Genomic DNA, 16,571 nt, shown 5'->3' with positions numbered 1-16,571 from the left:
GTTTTTTAAGGTATCAAGCAATAAAAATTTCTGTTTAATGAGTATAATGGCTTAATAGTTTAATTGTGGAACATACGCAAAGCAGTAACATCTCCATAGAGACAGATTGATGGCAGATCCTCCACCAGAAAATGTACATAGTGCACCATTAAGGTTTAGCAAAGTGTTGCTAGTGCTCAATTCACAAAAATGAGTCTGGCTTGTCAAATTATTGAGAACACTGCCAGTTTCAGAAATGATTATTTTCCCCCTGTGCTCATGGCCATGGAATTCTTTCATGTGGAGAGATGAAAAAAATTGTTTACTGATCTCCCATTACAACTGAAACAAAACAATATAAATCAAAGTTAACCAAGCTGTTTGTAAATTACCCGGATATTCTGGATGTTATCAGTCTCAGCGCGCTTTTAAATCAAAACAGTAGCTGAATGTAGATGCTAGACGTTTATTTGCAAAGATAAAACCTGAGAATAAGACTACTCCCTGTCACTGATGCAGTCATTTTACAGTACCATTACTCCAAATGGACAGTGCGGAGGAGGGGAGCACGTCTCCAGAGTGCTCCGTGTCCTTCCTGTAATTTCTTCAAACATTTGTCCATCTCTGTAGTCCATTGGCTCCTCCTTCTTCTTCCAATCCTCCCTCCCTTTTTCTCATCCACCGCGACATCAAAGCCGAGCCCAAGGCCAGTGGACAGCATGGAGTCCTCCCTATACAACTCAATCTGCTAACAACTTCTGCAAGTGATTAGGCATTAGGTAAACACGTGTCTGTGTAGGTGAATGTAAAGACTGGTAAATGTGGTTGTTGCTCATTTAGGGTCTTAAAGATGCTCCAAAAACAGCTGTGTATCATTATTATGTCTTATTTAAGCGAAGTGAAGGCCCCTGACGAAGAGCAGGTGCAGGTATATGGTGTGTTGGTCCTGTTTGAAGACTCACTATACAGTTTACAGTGTACATTTAGCCTGAGAGAAGGGCTAATGAACTGGGTAACTAATTGGGCTTTTAGTCTGTGAAATATTCATGTATGACAGAATATTATTAAAGGTCCTATATTACACACACTTGACTCTTGTGAGCTTTGAGCCATGTTAGAATGTTGTTACCTCATCAAAAAACATACCTGGAGTTGTGTTTTGTTTCCTTTGCACAACTGCATTCTTAGTCTGTCCACATTTACATAGCTCTGTTCCACTTTGTGATGTCATGAAGTGGTAGTTTTCACGTTAACAGCTGCCTTTTACCTTTTGTTCAGTAGAGAGGGGAAATTCTAGGAGCGATCCAAATGATTCTAGTGAAGGTGTATGGAGTTTAGGCACTTCCTGTATTGACACATGGCATCAGTTTGAGAGAACACAGTTTAAATATGCAGGGTTTGTGTGTTAAACATGTGTGAATGAAAAGAAATACAACTCCAAGTATGTTTTTGATGAAGAAACAATAGTATAACAAAGATCAAAAGACTGTGTAATATTGGTCCTTTAAATGTAAATTATAACCCATCCTGTACTGCAGATATACACAGACCTCTTCATTCTTAGGAGCATGCTATTGTTTGTCATGGGAATTGTAAGTAATTTTTAGTGCCATATACTGTAGGTTTAAGATAAGAAATTCTTTCACAATGTGGGCTCTATAATAATAATAATAATAATAATAATAATAATAATAATAATAATAATAATAATAATAATAATAATAATAATAATAATAATAATAATAATAATAATAATAATAATAATAATAATAATAATAATAATAATAAAACCTTTGTTGTCCTTATACCGTATCTTAAACTTAGACACAATAAAACAAGAGCAGTGGATCATCCTTCTGTTTAGAAATGTGACATTTGATGCTTTTGTTTACACTTCAGATATTGTTGATACTTGTATATGTATGTGATCCCCACAAGCCTATTCTTCCTGGAGTCCAAAGCTGTCTATAAAGAGAGTTTTGAATGAGTAATCGCTAAATTCCAACCTACTAATTCACTCAAATAAATACACTACCAGCCAAAGGTTTGGACACACCCTCTCATTCAATGTTTTTTTTTTTTTTCTTAGTTTACTACTACTACTACTACCCAAATATATGACAATATATGGCATTATGTACCAAAAATGCTTCATATTCAAATTCTTCATAGTATCCAACCTTTGCTTTGTTGACAGCACTGCAAACCCTTGGCCTGGTCTCAATAAACTTCATGATGAGTCTCCAGAAATGGTTTTCACTTCACAGCTGTGCCTTGTCAAGGAATGCCAAGAGTGCAAACCAGTGATCAAAGCAAAGCGGGGGCTATTTAAAAAAACAAGATTCGAGTTATTTTTTGTGCTGACTAAAATTACATTTATGATTCCTTCAGTGAATCCACAATGTAAATCATCATGGAAATAAAGAAGACTATTAAATGAAAAGGTGCATTCAAGCTTTTGACTGGCAGTGTAAATAAAAATTCCAATGGTCCAATGGTTCATAAAACCTGGCTCAGTATTTATCCCTTTTGTCTTCTCCTCTTCACAGCTGCTTTTGCCGGTCTACTGTACCTCCGCGAGCTGGACCTGTCCAACAACAGCCTGCAGTATTTCCAGTACGGGGTTCTGGAGGACTTGTACTTCCTCCGGACACTCTCCCTGGGCTACAACCCCTGGATCTGCGACTACAACATCCACTACCTGGTCTACTGGCTCAAGCACCACCCTGGGGTCTCCTACTCCGGTCTGGTCTGCTCCGATCCACCCGAGTTCAGAGGGTGGAGAGTGGAGGATTATGTCAAGACCTACAATGGAGAGTGTCCCAAAGAAAAGCAGACGGATTTTGACACGAGTCCCGGGGTGCAGGGGGGAGAGAATGAGGCGCAGGAGGTGGTGGTGACAGAGGGTGGACTACCACGACCCATCAAAGAGAAACCAAACAGGATTGAGATCATTAGATTAAATTAGATGCAGTAAAATTAGGCTCTTTCAATGTTCAAATTCTCTCAATCAATGTGGACAATAATATGACCTTACATGTGATCTGCTTGGGACCCCACTATAAAATGAAATAGATGGCAAGTGTACATTTTAGGTGTAAAACATTTCAAATCCGATTTCATAACTCTTATTTAAGTATTTTATTGTGTTATTTGATCTAATTCCCCCAAAATGTACAGTTTACAGTGCATTATTTATTCACTCCACACTTGATGGTGGTAGTCACAGCTGCCCTGGGTCAGACTGACAGAAGTAAAGTTGCCAATTCAGCCACCAGTAACAATCACGACTCCCATCCAAGTACTAACCAGGCCCGGCTTTTTAATTAATAGTATTGGAAATGAGATTTGTTTTAATGCCTAGAACCATCTTGATTCAGGACTAAATAAAGACTAATTATGTTAATCATGACCTATTAAAAAAAGGACTTGTGAGGACCGCCTTAGATACTGTAAAAGTGTAACTTCATTTTTGTCTTGTTTATTTGTAGACCTTTCCCATTCGAGTCTGTATCAGATATTTGAACCTTCTTCTTCATTTTGTTTTTAATCTTTGTGAACTACAGGTGCTGCTTTTGCTACATCTAAATTAAAATTGAATTCAGGAAATTTTGAGATAGCGTTTGTTACTGATAAGATACAGTAGTTTTTGGTCTTGTTTTGGTATGTTATAATATTGTTTGCTCATTTTCTGGGAAATAAAATGGCGTCTATTTTTTCTGAAAGTTTGTTTTGTTAATTCATGACACACTCCATATTGTCCTCTGGTGCAGAAGTGATGAACTGCACTGCTAGTATTACTCGACCTCCAAAATACTGAGTTCTTTCTACATACTTTATATAGGCAGTGTTACATTACTGCCTTTACGATCTACATTAAAATCTAGTTTGTAACGCATTTTGTCATATGGGCCAGAGGATTATAGTGTAAAAACATGAAATATAACAGCTTCATGTTTTTTCACTGTTTGTTATGCATTTATTTAATTCTAATTAGAGGAGAACAGTTCATGCAGCTTCCTCTTATATGCCACATTTTGAGGACATTTTCCACTTAAAAGATTTCATATTTTGTTATAAATTGTCAATTGCTATGACAAAGGTCCTAATTTTCCATCATTCTTGAAGTTAGAAGTATGATCAAATACGTAATCCTTTGATTTTGTTCAGTTTTTTGTCCAGTTGACAGATTTAACTTTGGCTTTTACTATTTAGTCTTCTACCATCAAATGAAATAGTAACTGTGCTGGAGTTACTCACAATTAGTGGTACAGTACTTAGGCCTGTCACGATAATACATTTTGAAGCACGATATATATTTCTACAGAGATATACTGCGATAAACAATAATATTAAAACTACTTTTATGCCACTGATACAGAAACAATAATGCAATACAATCCCAGTAAAACATTTTTTTAAATAGACGATATCATTCTGAAGGCTTGAGCTGCAATAGATAGCAGAATGTATCAATAATTAGCCACAGACATTACTGATTCAATACTATACAGCTAAAATATTTTCATATTACAACTAAAATAGCAAAACTTTCCCCATTATTGTCAAGAAAATGTACACACGATAAATATTGAGCCCCAAAATATATGGTTCCAGTGTTCAATATACATATTGGTATGTCGATGTATAGTAATTATTATGACAGGGCTAGTAGTACTCCAAATACCCATTTTTAGAACATGTATTTAGTTACGGCCTACGTCCCAACTTTGTAGATCAAATGTAGAAGCTGTTGCTTATAATCAGTGATGAAGCAAAGCGCTGTGAAGGATAAGTAATTTAAACTGGCATTGACTACAAACTGCATTTTTGAGCAAGACAATTGGATACGCATTATCTATTTTGGCAACACACTGTACATTTCAAGCCAGTTCACAATTGAAGAAAAAGAAAAAAATCTGAGGGTCTTTTTTATTAAATTAGCTTCATGGCATGGATTCAGTGGGTCTTTGATGCCAGTATCTATTTTGATACATTGGCAGCAGTAGTCAGAACCTCAGCCAGTCAAAACAAAATAAATAGGGAAACGGATCAACTCTCTCTGTGGCCTGGGATTAATTTAATAACAACCAGATTGTTTAAAAAGAAATTTCTGCCAACTGAGCTTTTATTGTATCCCCCATAATATCCATGCATTTTGGTTGATAAAAGTGAACAAAGATGGGACAGATGACGATGCAACATGTGTTTTGTATTCAAGTAAAGCCAAGTCACCTTTAGACATTTTAAATAACTGAATGTTTAATGTCAGAGAGAACTGGTACAGTAGAAATGTAATAGCACATCGCCCTCTGCTGTTCAAAGCAGTCTCTTCACATTATTCCTGTGAACAGAATACAACATGGAATCATTGGCAATTAATTCACAGTCTTGCATCATTTGACACTCAAGATTCATGAACTAAGGAGTGGCTGAGTAAGGTTGCATGGTAAGTAAGGTCACTTTGTAAAAAAAGAAATCTTTTAAGTTTGTTTATAGTTAACTTTTAGTATTACTTATTATTCTGTTTGGAGTAGGTAAATTTAAAGGTGAGAAAAAAATGAGGTTCAGTTTGTTCATGAAAAGAGTGCAGATTTTTGTAGATAGGTCTAAACAAGACACAAAAAATATGAATTGTTAAAATGAATTTGAAAAAATATCCCTATATAAAGACCTGAAATTCGATTTATGGTTAGAAACATACAATGTTAGCTATATTATTGCATTTAATTAGGCAATTTTGTGCTGACCTACCTGAGATGTGTACTCAGTTACCATAATATATTTAATGCTGGTCTATGTAACCTTTCTGATGGAGGTGTTCACTACTGGATTGTCTATGTAAATACCACTGCTTTGCCTGGAATGTCCCACAGTATGACATTAAATGTATCTATCTCCATGGAGAGATGTGACCCCGCTTACAGTAAGAATTTTTTTCAAGAATGTTTTCCATTTCCAATGTTTTTTGAGTAATAAAAACACATGTAATGTAGCACAGGTTTAATGATATACTGCGGAACATTCCAAGCAAAAAAAAAAAAAAGGATTTATCAACCCCCCCTAGAAAAGCAAGTCCACCTGCACTGGAAAAACATAACTTTTTTGGGGGGTGAGAGAAGAGGATGCAAAGGAGAAGGTTTGATTTGCAAACACAAATAACAGAAATAATCTATGTGTGAAATACAACTACTTAATAAAAAGTCCATAAAATCCATAGTACAATTTTCTTTGAGTTTGAATGTGAGATGTTTTGGAGTGGGAGTTTCAAGCTCATATAATAAATAAACGTGACCTCATATAATTTCACCCAACAATGATTACACACCCATCGCCACTCAGCAGTCTCTCCAAAGGCATGATGGGTAAACAGACCAGCACTCAAGGTTTAATTCAGTCCTTGTGGCAGCAGCACAAACAAAACGATCCTTCATGGCACCAGGTCATTTGTCACAGAGAAGTACTTTGTATCCACTGCGCAATGACAGGGGTGGAATGACAATGAGGAAATATTCAAGTTACTGTAGTAGAAGTAGTAGTAGATTTGGGAGTAATAAAATTTTTTTAAATACATTTTAGTTCCATTGAGATTTGAAGACCAGCCAAACAAAATCTAAAAATCTAAAAATTATATTGATATGGTCTATAATCAATTTATTTTTCATTACCAACATGTCTTCTATGTTCTTCTGTTTTCTATTGATCATTTTTTGTCTAGTAGTAGTAAGATTCAGGACAATTTAGGGCTGCTATTTCATCATAATTTTGTGTAGTTTTATAAAAGATGCAATCAGTTATTTTTAAAGTACATTTTAAGGCTGTTATTTCAGTTTTCACATTGATTTGTGCTAGCCTAGATGCCTTTAGGGGCAACAGCGTCACTATCATTAAGCATAAACCTTTCAATCAAAAGGTTGCAGGTCCAAATCTCGTTGAAGCTGAGAGGCACACTGCTCCATTGATCCATTGCCCACTCCAATTACATGTATCTATGATGATCTATGTTATGGAGAGAAGGGCATATGGAGTAAAAAATCTGCCAAATCACCATTCTGAATAAACAAAGGTCGTAGTTCAGTTGATTTTGCAGGGTGCTGATGCCAAAGTGAATCATTCTCCGTTCACTCATATAAAGTCTGTTTCAGTTTTTATTTTCACGTGGGTATTTTGGGCCATTTAACACTATACTTTAAGATGGTATGATAAAAAACAAACAAACATTATTTTTGTAGCCTCTGCTCAATACTTGCTCATTGCTTAGTTCACAAGGCTGCCACTTGCTTAGTCCACAAAGCAACATTTGTGTATCTCGATCCATCAGTCTTGCTTTATCTTTTGCATATTTCAGCAACATGACTTCTTCTCTTCCATTGTGTAGCCGGATGACGCAATGTCTATAGGTTTGGAGTTGGTCCTGAGCAGAGACGGAGACACGCTTATCCCGTCCCCCTGCTGGACATAAAGGCCATTGCGGGACATCAGCTCTCTGGCTATCATCATGAAGGCTTCGTCTACGTTCTGGCTTTCCTTTAGAGAAATATGCAAGGAAAAGGCAGAAATAAGATTTTGTTTGAAAGAAGAAGAATGATGAATAGTTAAAGTTAAAATGATTGTGTTTACGCATAGGTCTGGCTATGCATTTGTCAGGCGCTGGATATAGGGACAGAGCTATTTTTCGCAGTGAAATGTGTATAGTAATGTAAGGTAAAACTATCAAAAATAAAGTTAGTACTAGAATTTCAAACTTGATTTCGATATGCAAAGGGCTTGATTCTCCATGCTAATTTTAATATCACAATGATAATAAAAGAACACTAAATAAACACAATAGAATGCAATTTGGAAATAATGGTAGTTTCTTAGTTATACCAGTTCTGAACTAGAAAAACTTTTTAAAACTCGTCCAGGAAAGGTCCAAATTTGTCCTATTTATTGTTAAAATGAGGGTCTAGTTTTGATTGTAGATTAGTATTGATTTGTTTTTTTGGTTTTGTCAATTTGCTATCTAGGTATTGATTTTTTACAACCCTAAAAGATAGATAGACTGATGAATGATGGATGGATGAATGGATGGATAGATAGACAGACAAATGGATGACAGATGTAATAAACAAGAACCATAGACGTGTGTTTCGCTGCTTTACCTTCGCAGATGTCTCTAAAGCTGCTAATAATCCTTTGTCTTTTGCCAGAGTACAGGCCTCTTCAAACTGAACCTGCCTCTCCTCCTCCAGGTCACATTTGTTCCCTAAAGTGGAATTTCATGAAATTCAAATATCACTGTTTGAACTGTGGAAAGGTTATTAATACTGAACAAGACATGAGTTTGTAACACAGTAAGATACAAAAAGTACCAAATCATTACATTTTAATTTGAAAAGTACAGAACAAAATAATTAAAACCTCAAAGAACAAGATATTTACAAGTTAATTACAGAAAATAGCCACAGCTAGAAATTAAACTTTAGATAGAGTCTATATAATGACAGGGCAAAGCAATAGGTATCTTGTGATATTAAATAAGATCATACACAGATTGCTAGATGTATCCAACAAGCAAGGACTTTTGACTATCTTGGACACCCTTACCAAGATCTATTGCATTACTTATATTTTAAGGTAAGTTTTTTTTTAAATCTCAAACTTTAGATTATAACTGTATAAATTATTTGTCATAATAATAATGAGAAGCCATCTATTGTAGGACAACTTAAGAACTTATAACATATGTTTTTTGAATAATCCTGAGTTTTAAGCTGGGATGTACAGAAGGGCCAACATAACTACACATGTTTGTTAAGTTATGTTAAATTGGGAGTATCATTTTTAGAAAACAAAATTTCATATAAAAACCTTTCATATAAGTCACTTATTTGCACTACTAGCTTCATTTCACTAGTTTGACTTTCTTTCTGTACTCAATTTTGGAGATATAATACACATGCAGACTTCAGCCTCTACTTTGAAATCTTTAGATCCACACTTTTCACTCAGCACTACTTGATAGACTGCCTGAATATCTCACTTGTTTGTTGTACATTGATACAACTGAGATGGGAAAGATGGTTTTAGGCTGTTTTGCTTTCCAAAAGTTAAGTATATTTCATGGTTAAGCAAAACTTGATACTTTGGTGCTACAGATGCAATGTAATAATCTGGTGATAAATATTTATACTCACATCTGCACCTGTTTTAAATGGACCTATGTAGTTATTTGTTTGTTTTTTTTGTAATTTTCTGTATTTGAACAGGGCGTCCATGAAAAGGAGAGTCTGAGTGCTCTCATTGGGCTCTCTCTGTATAAATAAAGATACATTAATAAATCTAATCTAATAATATATTTAAGCAGGCAATGAGTAGGTTTCACAATAACAGGAAGTCAGCCTATTATAATGTATATTTATAGGAAGTCATAATTCACCTATTAGTGCCATGGCTACATTAGCGGCTCCGTACAGCTCCACCTCTTTGATCCAGTGCTGCACAGACTCAAAGGTTCCTCTTCGGGTGATGTCGTAGGCGATCATAGCGGCATGAGCACTGCGATAGTAACTCTGAGTGATGGTCCTGAACCTCTCCTGACCTGCAGTGTCCCAAACTTGCATCTGGAGAGTGGAAGAAAGAACAGTGTTAGGTAGACCTGTAGATAATACTATATACTATATCGACTATATTATACAGCTCAAAAGATGGGAGCTGGAAGAATCATTTATTGCGGGTACTTTTTCTGTGTACTAGTGCAAACATGTTGGTTATTTTTCTGTACTATAAGATTGGAGATGTAGAAGGTTGAATTATGAACTTCTATGACTCATTATAGACATAAACTAATAACTTAAGTGCCGCATTCTAACAATATTGTACATTTAGAATGCTTTTTTGTGGATAATTCTGCTTTATGGTTCAATAGTAGTGTTTATCATCTATATTTACTTCAGCAATATATCACACTTCAGAATATGTTATTGTTACAAGCCTTATCGTGGGTACTTTTTCCTTTCTACTAGAGGGGAACTTTTTGCCATTTTTTTTCTACTTTTTCAGCTGCATTAGGTTGAATAAATAACTTCTATGACTCATTAAGTGTTTCATTTATTTATCACAGTTCATGTTCATTAGGCAAGGCAATACAAGTTTATTTGTATAGCACAATTCATACACTAGGTAATTCAAAGTGCTTTACAGAATAAACAAGACATTAAAATCACAATACAACAAGCTGAAACATAAATAATCACAAATAATCATCATAAGATTAACATTAAAGGAGAAAAGTGCACAGTACTGTACAGAATAGATTTTTGGGGGAGATCCTGCTTCAGGGTTTTTGTGTCAGTGGCATGATCGTTTTTAATATTATCATTTATCATCTATATTTTCTTCAGCAATATATCCATCCAATTTCTTCCACTTGTCCCGGGGCGGGCCGTGGGGGCAGCTGTTTAATCAGAGACTCCCAGACTTCCCTGACCTTAGACACGTCCTTCGGTGGGACCTCAAGGCCTTCCCAGGCCAGCCAAGAGACATAGTCCCTCCAGCGTGGCCTTCCAGTGGGACATGCCCAGAACACCTCCCCAGGAAGGCGTCCAGGAGGCATCCAGAACAGACGCCCGAACCACCTCAGCTGGCTCCTTTCAACAGTATATCATATTTCAAAATTTGTCATTGTGACAGTGACAGGCCTAGTGTTAGGATATCATATTTTAACAAAACTGCACCCATAAATATAGTTTAAAATATATTTGTAGACCATGACCATAGACTGCATAAAATACAAATGTGATTGGATACAAAATCCAAGATTTTTGCATATATAAAATAGAGCAGTCACATTCACATTTTTGCTCTAACAATTTTTTATTTTATTTTATAGTTTTGCTTGTTTATAATCTATGGTTGTGACACTCCAAAGTGGTGTAGGTTTAATTTGACCCAATTTATGCCAAATTAATCTGGTGTGTGTGTGTATATATATATATATATATATATATATATATATATATATATACTGTTTTGATTTGTTTGTATTGTGATTTTAAGGTCTTTCTTATTCTGTAAAGGACTTTGTATAGCACAATTCTAATAGACTTGCCATGCCTACCTACCTTAATCCCTCCTGTCATCTTTAGTCAGAGCTGTGGTAATTGAAGTGTCAAAGAAAAGTTATATTTTGTTAAAATGCTGTTGCCCGGAAACCAACAACTGTATCATGTTTGTATTTTTTGTAGAAAAAATCCATAGATAAAATTCACAAAAAGTTTGGAAATATGTTCGGCTACAGTTAGTATTTTATTACTCTGTCAGTCTATATATACTCCTTTTATCTATTATTTGTTCAGTGAATTAAAAGAAAAATATATTGTGCACATGTGGAAAATTAACTTACCTAAGATTTTTCTCCCCATGTATTTACATTTGACTCAGAAAAAATGGGGTTAAGTGCAGGTAAATTACACCAAGTCCTACAATGAAAGCAAAACAGAAATTAAAAATAAAAAATAAATAAAAATAAAATGTTAGGGCTAAAACGTTAATTTCAATAATTGAGTATAATCAAAATTTATTACTCTGATAGTTTTTGCAGCCCTAAATTCAATGTGCCTCAGGGGCCTCGACATCTGCACGGTCACTGTATTTATGCATACTGTAAATGTGGATCCCTGTTTGGAGAATAGTCCCAGAGCAACAGCACGTTCTCATGGTAACAGCTGTCATAGGAACAGACTCACTGCCAAGCTGGTTCAGTTAGCTTCACAACAATAATAGATCAGTTTGCCTAATTTTTGGGGGCGTTGGCTGAATTAAGAATCTACACCAGTTATTACTATCTTAATATAATCTCCTAACATGTTCAGATCTTTGAGGTAAATCAATAAAACCCAAATGGGATAAAAAGAGTAAAAACTGGATAAGGCAGGTTGACAGAAGGGTTATAAAAAGATACTAATCAATACTAAAACTAGTATTAAAACTACATACTCATTTCATCACATATCGATACTGAACAAAGATCGCACTGGACAGAAATGGACCTTTATGATGGTAAGAATTACTATAAGACCACATGATAATTACTGGTACCTCGATAATCAGCTCAAGTAGTTACCGGCTTCACTCCTCCCAGTTGCGAGTTTATGATGTCACTTGATAAGTTTAAAGGTCCTATATTACGATATATTGACTCTTGTGAGCTTTAAATCATGATCTAATGCTGTTACCTCCTCAAAAACATACCTGGAATTGTGTTTTGCTTCATACACGCATGTTTGAGTTATCCATTATTGTTAGTTGGTCTATATCTCCAAAGCTCAAAATAATCTGTTCCACCTTGTGATGTCATGTAGTGGTAGTTTTCAAATTAACAGATATCTTATTATCGTGAGTTTTGTAGAGTGTGGAAATTCCAGGGCTGAAATTTTCCAAATGATTCTAGTGAAGGTGTGAGGAGTTTAAAAACACAGTGTAGCACTTCCTGTGTGACATCACAAGGTAGAAGAGAGTGTTTTCTGTCTGAGAAAAAAACTCTAAAGTGTGTTGACCAGGATGTGTTTATGTTTTCCTTGGGAGATGCAAATGGTTTTATAATGTGATATTTTGTAATTTTATTGTTTTCTGCTGATTGTATTGGCTACTACGTTGGCTAGGTCAGTTTCTGAATCTCAATGGGACCTCTTGGTTAAATAAAATCAAATTTAAATAAAATAATTATAATAATAAATACAGTACTAATGTTTTGCGTTGAAAATAACAAAAAAGATGTGTTTTGTGGCATCAACACTGGAACTGAGCATTGGCCCTTTCTCTTAAAAATCAAAATTAAGTTTGAACTTTTCTTATTGTACCAGTATTTTCCATCATTGCACTAAAGAATCGTGGTGCTGAACGTCTCCACCTATGCAGTCTTCTGTACAGTTTACTTGTGTCATAGGACATAATGGGAGAAAGCTTTTGTCCTGGGGCATTCAAACTAGTTTTTCTGCACCGAAGACAATGGAGCGACAGCATCAGCAGTTATGAAATGTTGCATTTGCTCTGTTTAACTCACTCTTCCGTGCTCTGAGCCTAAGGAACAGAAACATGATTTGTGACAGTCACTTTTTTTTTTTTTTTTTTAATATATGGGGACTGTTAATTATTTCTTTTTTTTATTTATTACATAATTTAATGGGAAAACTATTAACTAGACCTGTCACGATAACATATTTTGAAGTTCGATATATTGCTGAAGTAACTTGATGAACAATAATATTGTTTCATGCCACTGACACAATAACCCAAGAGTAGATTTAAACCACAAAAATGACACTAAATGCACAATATTGTTAAAAAAAAAATAAAAAAATCTATACCTACAATAAATAAATAGCATGAAACACTGGTACTTAGTTTGAATCTGTAATGAGACATAGAAGTTATCAATTCAACCTTTTACAGCTGAAATCTTATCATATGCACAGCAAATAATCAAAAATGTTCCAGCAGTGCAAAGAAAATGTACATACGATAAATATGGACCCCCAAAAATATTGTTCTAACTTTCATAATAAGTTGATATAGTAATTATCGCTAGTATTACCATATTACAATCCTTTTAGTCTGTAGAACCATGCAAAATACAATGATGTTGGCCAACTCTATTTTCTGACACACTGCATTACTTCTATCAGTTTACTGACCAGCCAAGACAACACACTTGTACAGTACTTCAATACAGAAGGAGGGGCTGCCTTGCCTGGTAAGTAAATCACTTTTGCTGGCCCATTGTTCTCCTTCCGACACGTCAGCGTTCAAGACAAAACACTCTCTTTAAACCACTAACAGCTGCAATAATGAGCAGATAATCACGTTCACCTGTGATATAAATAGTCTGGATATATTCTGCTCTTTTAGGCATTTGTATTTGGGAACATTTAGGCATTTAATTTTCCATGACAGTAGAAGCAGGACAGAAAAACCATTACCAAGTTTTTTTCTGAATTGACAAAAGCCATGGAAACCTGAGTAACCTGTATCTCTGGGCCTTCATGAGATAAACCCGTTTGTCTAGTTTTGAGTCTAACTGACACACTAACCAAAGGGCACATCACAAATATGTTCTGCTATGGACGTAATAAAACAACTTGATGTTTACTTTTCAGATAACCGTTGATGCAAAACAGTCCAACACAGCATCCTCCTTCCACCTTCCTACAAAATCACTTTAAAGTTTACAGTTTATGATGTCAAGGCTTGTGGATAAAACATGCTAAATAAGTGCTATTGAGTACATTTGTGTTTTGTGTCAATTTTCAGTGGTAGAAGGTAATGGAGTCAATTTTTAAGTTCAAGCTTCAACTTTGACCAGACAAAAATAAAAATTCACACAAAATTCCTAATGAAAATAATAAATTGATGTATATTGCTACTGTTGACCAAAATATGTGTCATTTTTAATCTATGTCACTACATTTAACACTTTAACACATTAACAATTGTGCAAAACACTTTTTACTTTTTACTCTTAACAGGTACTTACACACTTATACTTAAGTAGATGTTTTCATGTGATACTTATACTTTTACTTGAGTAACTGTTTAAGTATCAACAGTCCATCCAACACTGTTTATATTCAGAGTAGCCTTTATATAAACTTGATTTTTTTATGCAGTCATTTTGGATATAAGTTTTGGCTAATCTGGGCTTTGGCTAACTTTGTATTGATTTGTACAAATGATACAGCACTTTACAGCATAGTAATTGCATGGTAACTAAATTTAAATGTGAGTACAGTTATTACATAGCTATTTTTCATCGAAACCAATCACATTTGTCACTTTTGTAATAAGATTTATCCCTCTCACTCTAAAATGAAGACTCTAAATAAGGACACATGGTTAATATCTTCTTATTAATATGAAACAGGGTGGCAAAAAGCACTAATACCTAATAATTGGCAGTTGGCACGCCTGTTTCAGTAAACAGTTAATGTGTGGGAGTGATGCATTGCAGATATTGTGCTGTGACCTAATAAACAAATTAAAATAACTTCCTCAATGTTTCACCATACCTATTATACCAACGCCACACAGCTATTCTGTGTTTACAGTTCAACTTAATTCCTTAAATCCTCAAATCAGTTTTCAGAAATCAAGATCTTGGGTTTAGATTATTAGACTGTGGCTTTTCAACCCTCCCATTTCCTTGCTTTCCCAGTTCCAAATGCCACCACACAAAGTAATATCAACTTACCTTCACTCTTTTCCCTTCGATATCCAGTGTCCTTACTGTGAAGTCCACTCCTATAGTGTTTTGCTGTCTTTCTGCAAATACTCCAGATTTAAAGTTTTGCACCACACATGTTTTGCCCACATTTGTGTCTCCAATGAGAATAATTTTAAACAGGAAATCAAAAGTGTCATCATGCTCTGGTCCAGGGGTCTGCTGCATCCTGGAGGTAGCAGTTTTGGTCTTTTTTTCCTCAAGAACAAGACAATACGGCCCAGTAACTAATTCACCAAACTGGATCTGTTAGGTAAATGCTGTGTAAACACATAGGAAGCTCAATCAGGCAGTTAATCTTGTGCTTTCAATAAATATCCAAAAATAATAAAAGTTGTCTTCTCCTATATATTGGGTTATAAAAATATTTTCAGCATCTACCATTCTCTTGGGCACATCCTCGTATCTGGGTCGATTTTCCAATAAAGAGCAGCACCTATGCAATCAAGTCCAAACCAAAATAGCCTGACGTAAGTTGCGTTTTCTTTCTCTTCTGTCGTTATAGACTTATCTCTTCGGTTTCTATACGTTATCTATAATCCAATCCTTCCCCTCGATGGTTTCAATAGAGAGCGATAGGTTGCCCCCTGATCATTCGTTTCACTCTCATTCACTTCCCTTTCACCTGACACCTGTTTTGAAGAGAGCAACCCCGCCCTAAAGCCCGAGGAATTCTGGGAAGTGTAGTAATTTGCAGCTGGCGCGTAACGTGAGCACTTTTCTTACTTTACTATCTACTCCAGGCAAAAATATATAAATATACAAACAAACAAATAAATAAACAAAGAAATAAAGAAATAAATACATAAATAAATACATTTGAATAGAAAGACTTGGCAGGCATTAAGCACAAATAACAATGACATTAGCCTAGAAATTTAGGCTAAGTGAAATTATTAGCCTATCAGAAACACACGCACATCTGACACCTGTTTTGAAGAGAGCAACCCCGCCCTAATGCCGAGGAATTCTGGGAAGTGTAGTCATTTGCAGCTGGAGTTTAACGTGAGCACTTTTCTAACTTTACTATCTATTCCAGGCAAAAATAAATAAATATGCAAACAAACAAATAAAGAAACAAACAAACAAATAAATAAATAAATAAATACATTTGAATAGAAAGACTTGGCAGGCATTTTGTACAAATAACAATGACATTAGCCTAGAAATTTAGGCCAAGTGAAATTGTTAACCTATCAGAAACACACGTGCATCTAACGTCACATTTTAAAAAGTAAGTACACCTACAACTTCAATAAAAATAAGTACCCCCTTACAGACAATCAACAAATTTCTACATTTTAAGCAAAGAAGAAAAATCTAAAATGTAAAA

At 35.1% G+C, this 16,571-nt stretch overlaps 2 protein-coding genes across 3 annotated transcripts in view; one reads left to right on the top strand and one right to left on the bottom strand.

The window, feature by feature from the left end:
• The window catches only part of lrrc17 (leucine rich repeat containing 17), a 39,011-nt gene extending 35,307 nt beyond the window's left edge, over positions 1–3,704 (top strand). The window contains exon 6 of the mRNA XM_033990340.2: positions 2,529–3,704. Within this exon, the coding sequence (XP_033846231.1) occupies positions 2,529–2,947 (419 nt within the window). The 3' untranslated portion in view covers positions 2,948–3,704. The remainder of the gene's footprint in view (positions 1–2,528) is intronic.
• Positions 3,705–5,218: 1,514 nt separating this feature from the next.
• On the bottom strand, positions 5,219–15,850 carry LOC117391852 (ras-related protein Rab-19-like). 2 transcript variants are annotated; one of them, XM_055231978.1, is made up of 5 exons: positions 15,620–15,840; positions 15,209–15,498; positions 9,401–9,584; positions 8,124–8,227; positions 5,219–7,506 (listed from the first exon to the last, which is right to left on the bottom strand). In XM_055231978.1, the coding sequence occupies exons 2-5, from the start codon at positions 15,404–15,406 to the stop codon at positions 7,324–7,326; spliced, it is 669 nt and encodes a 222-aa protein (XP_055087953.1). In that variant the 5' UTR covers positions 15,407–15,498; positions 15,620–15,840; the 3' UTR covers positions 5,219–7,323. The 2 variants fall into 2 exon arrangements, with proteins under 2 accessions (XP_055087953.1, XP_033845668.1); XM_033989777.2 differs by having other exon boundaries at positions 15,209–15,850.
• Between the last annotated feature and the right edge of the window lie 721 nt (positions 15,851–16,571).

Source organism: Periophthalmus magnuspinnatus, chromosome 23 (assembly GCF_009829125.3).
Source record: "Periophthalmus magnuspinnatus isolate fPerMag1 chromosome 23, fPerMag1.2.pri, whole genome shotgun sequence".
In the NCBI taxonomy this organism is placed as follows: Eukaryota; Metazoa; Chordata; class Actinopteri; order Gobiiformes; family Gobiidae; genus Periophthalmus; species Periophthalmus magnuspinnatus.
The sequence above is the reverse complement of the archived record's forward strand: the minus strand, read 5'-3'. Positions and strand labels throughout refer to the sequence as shown.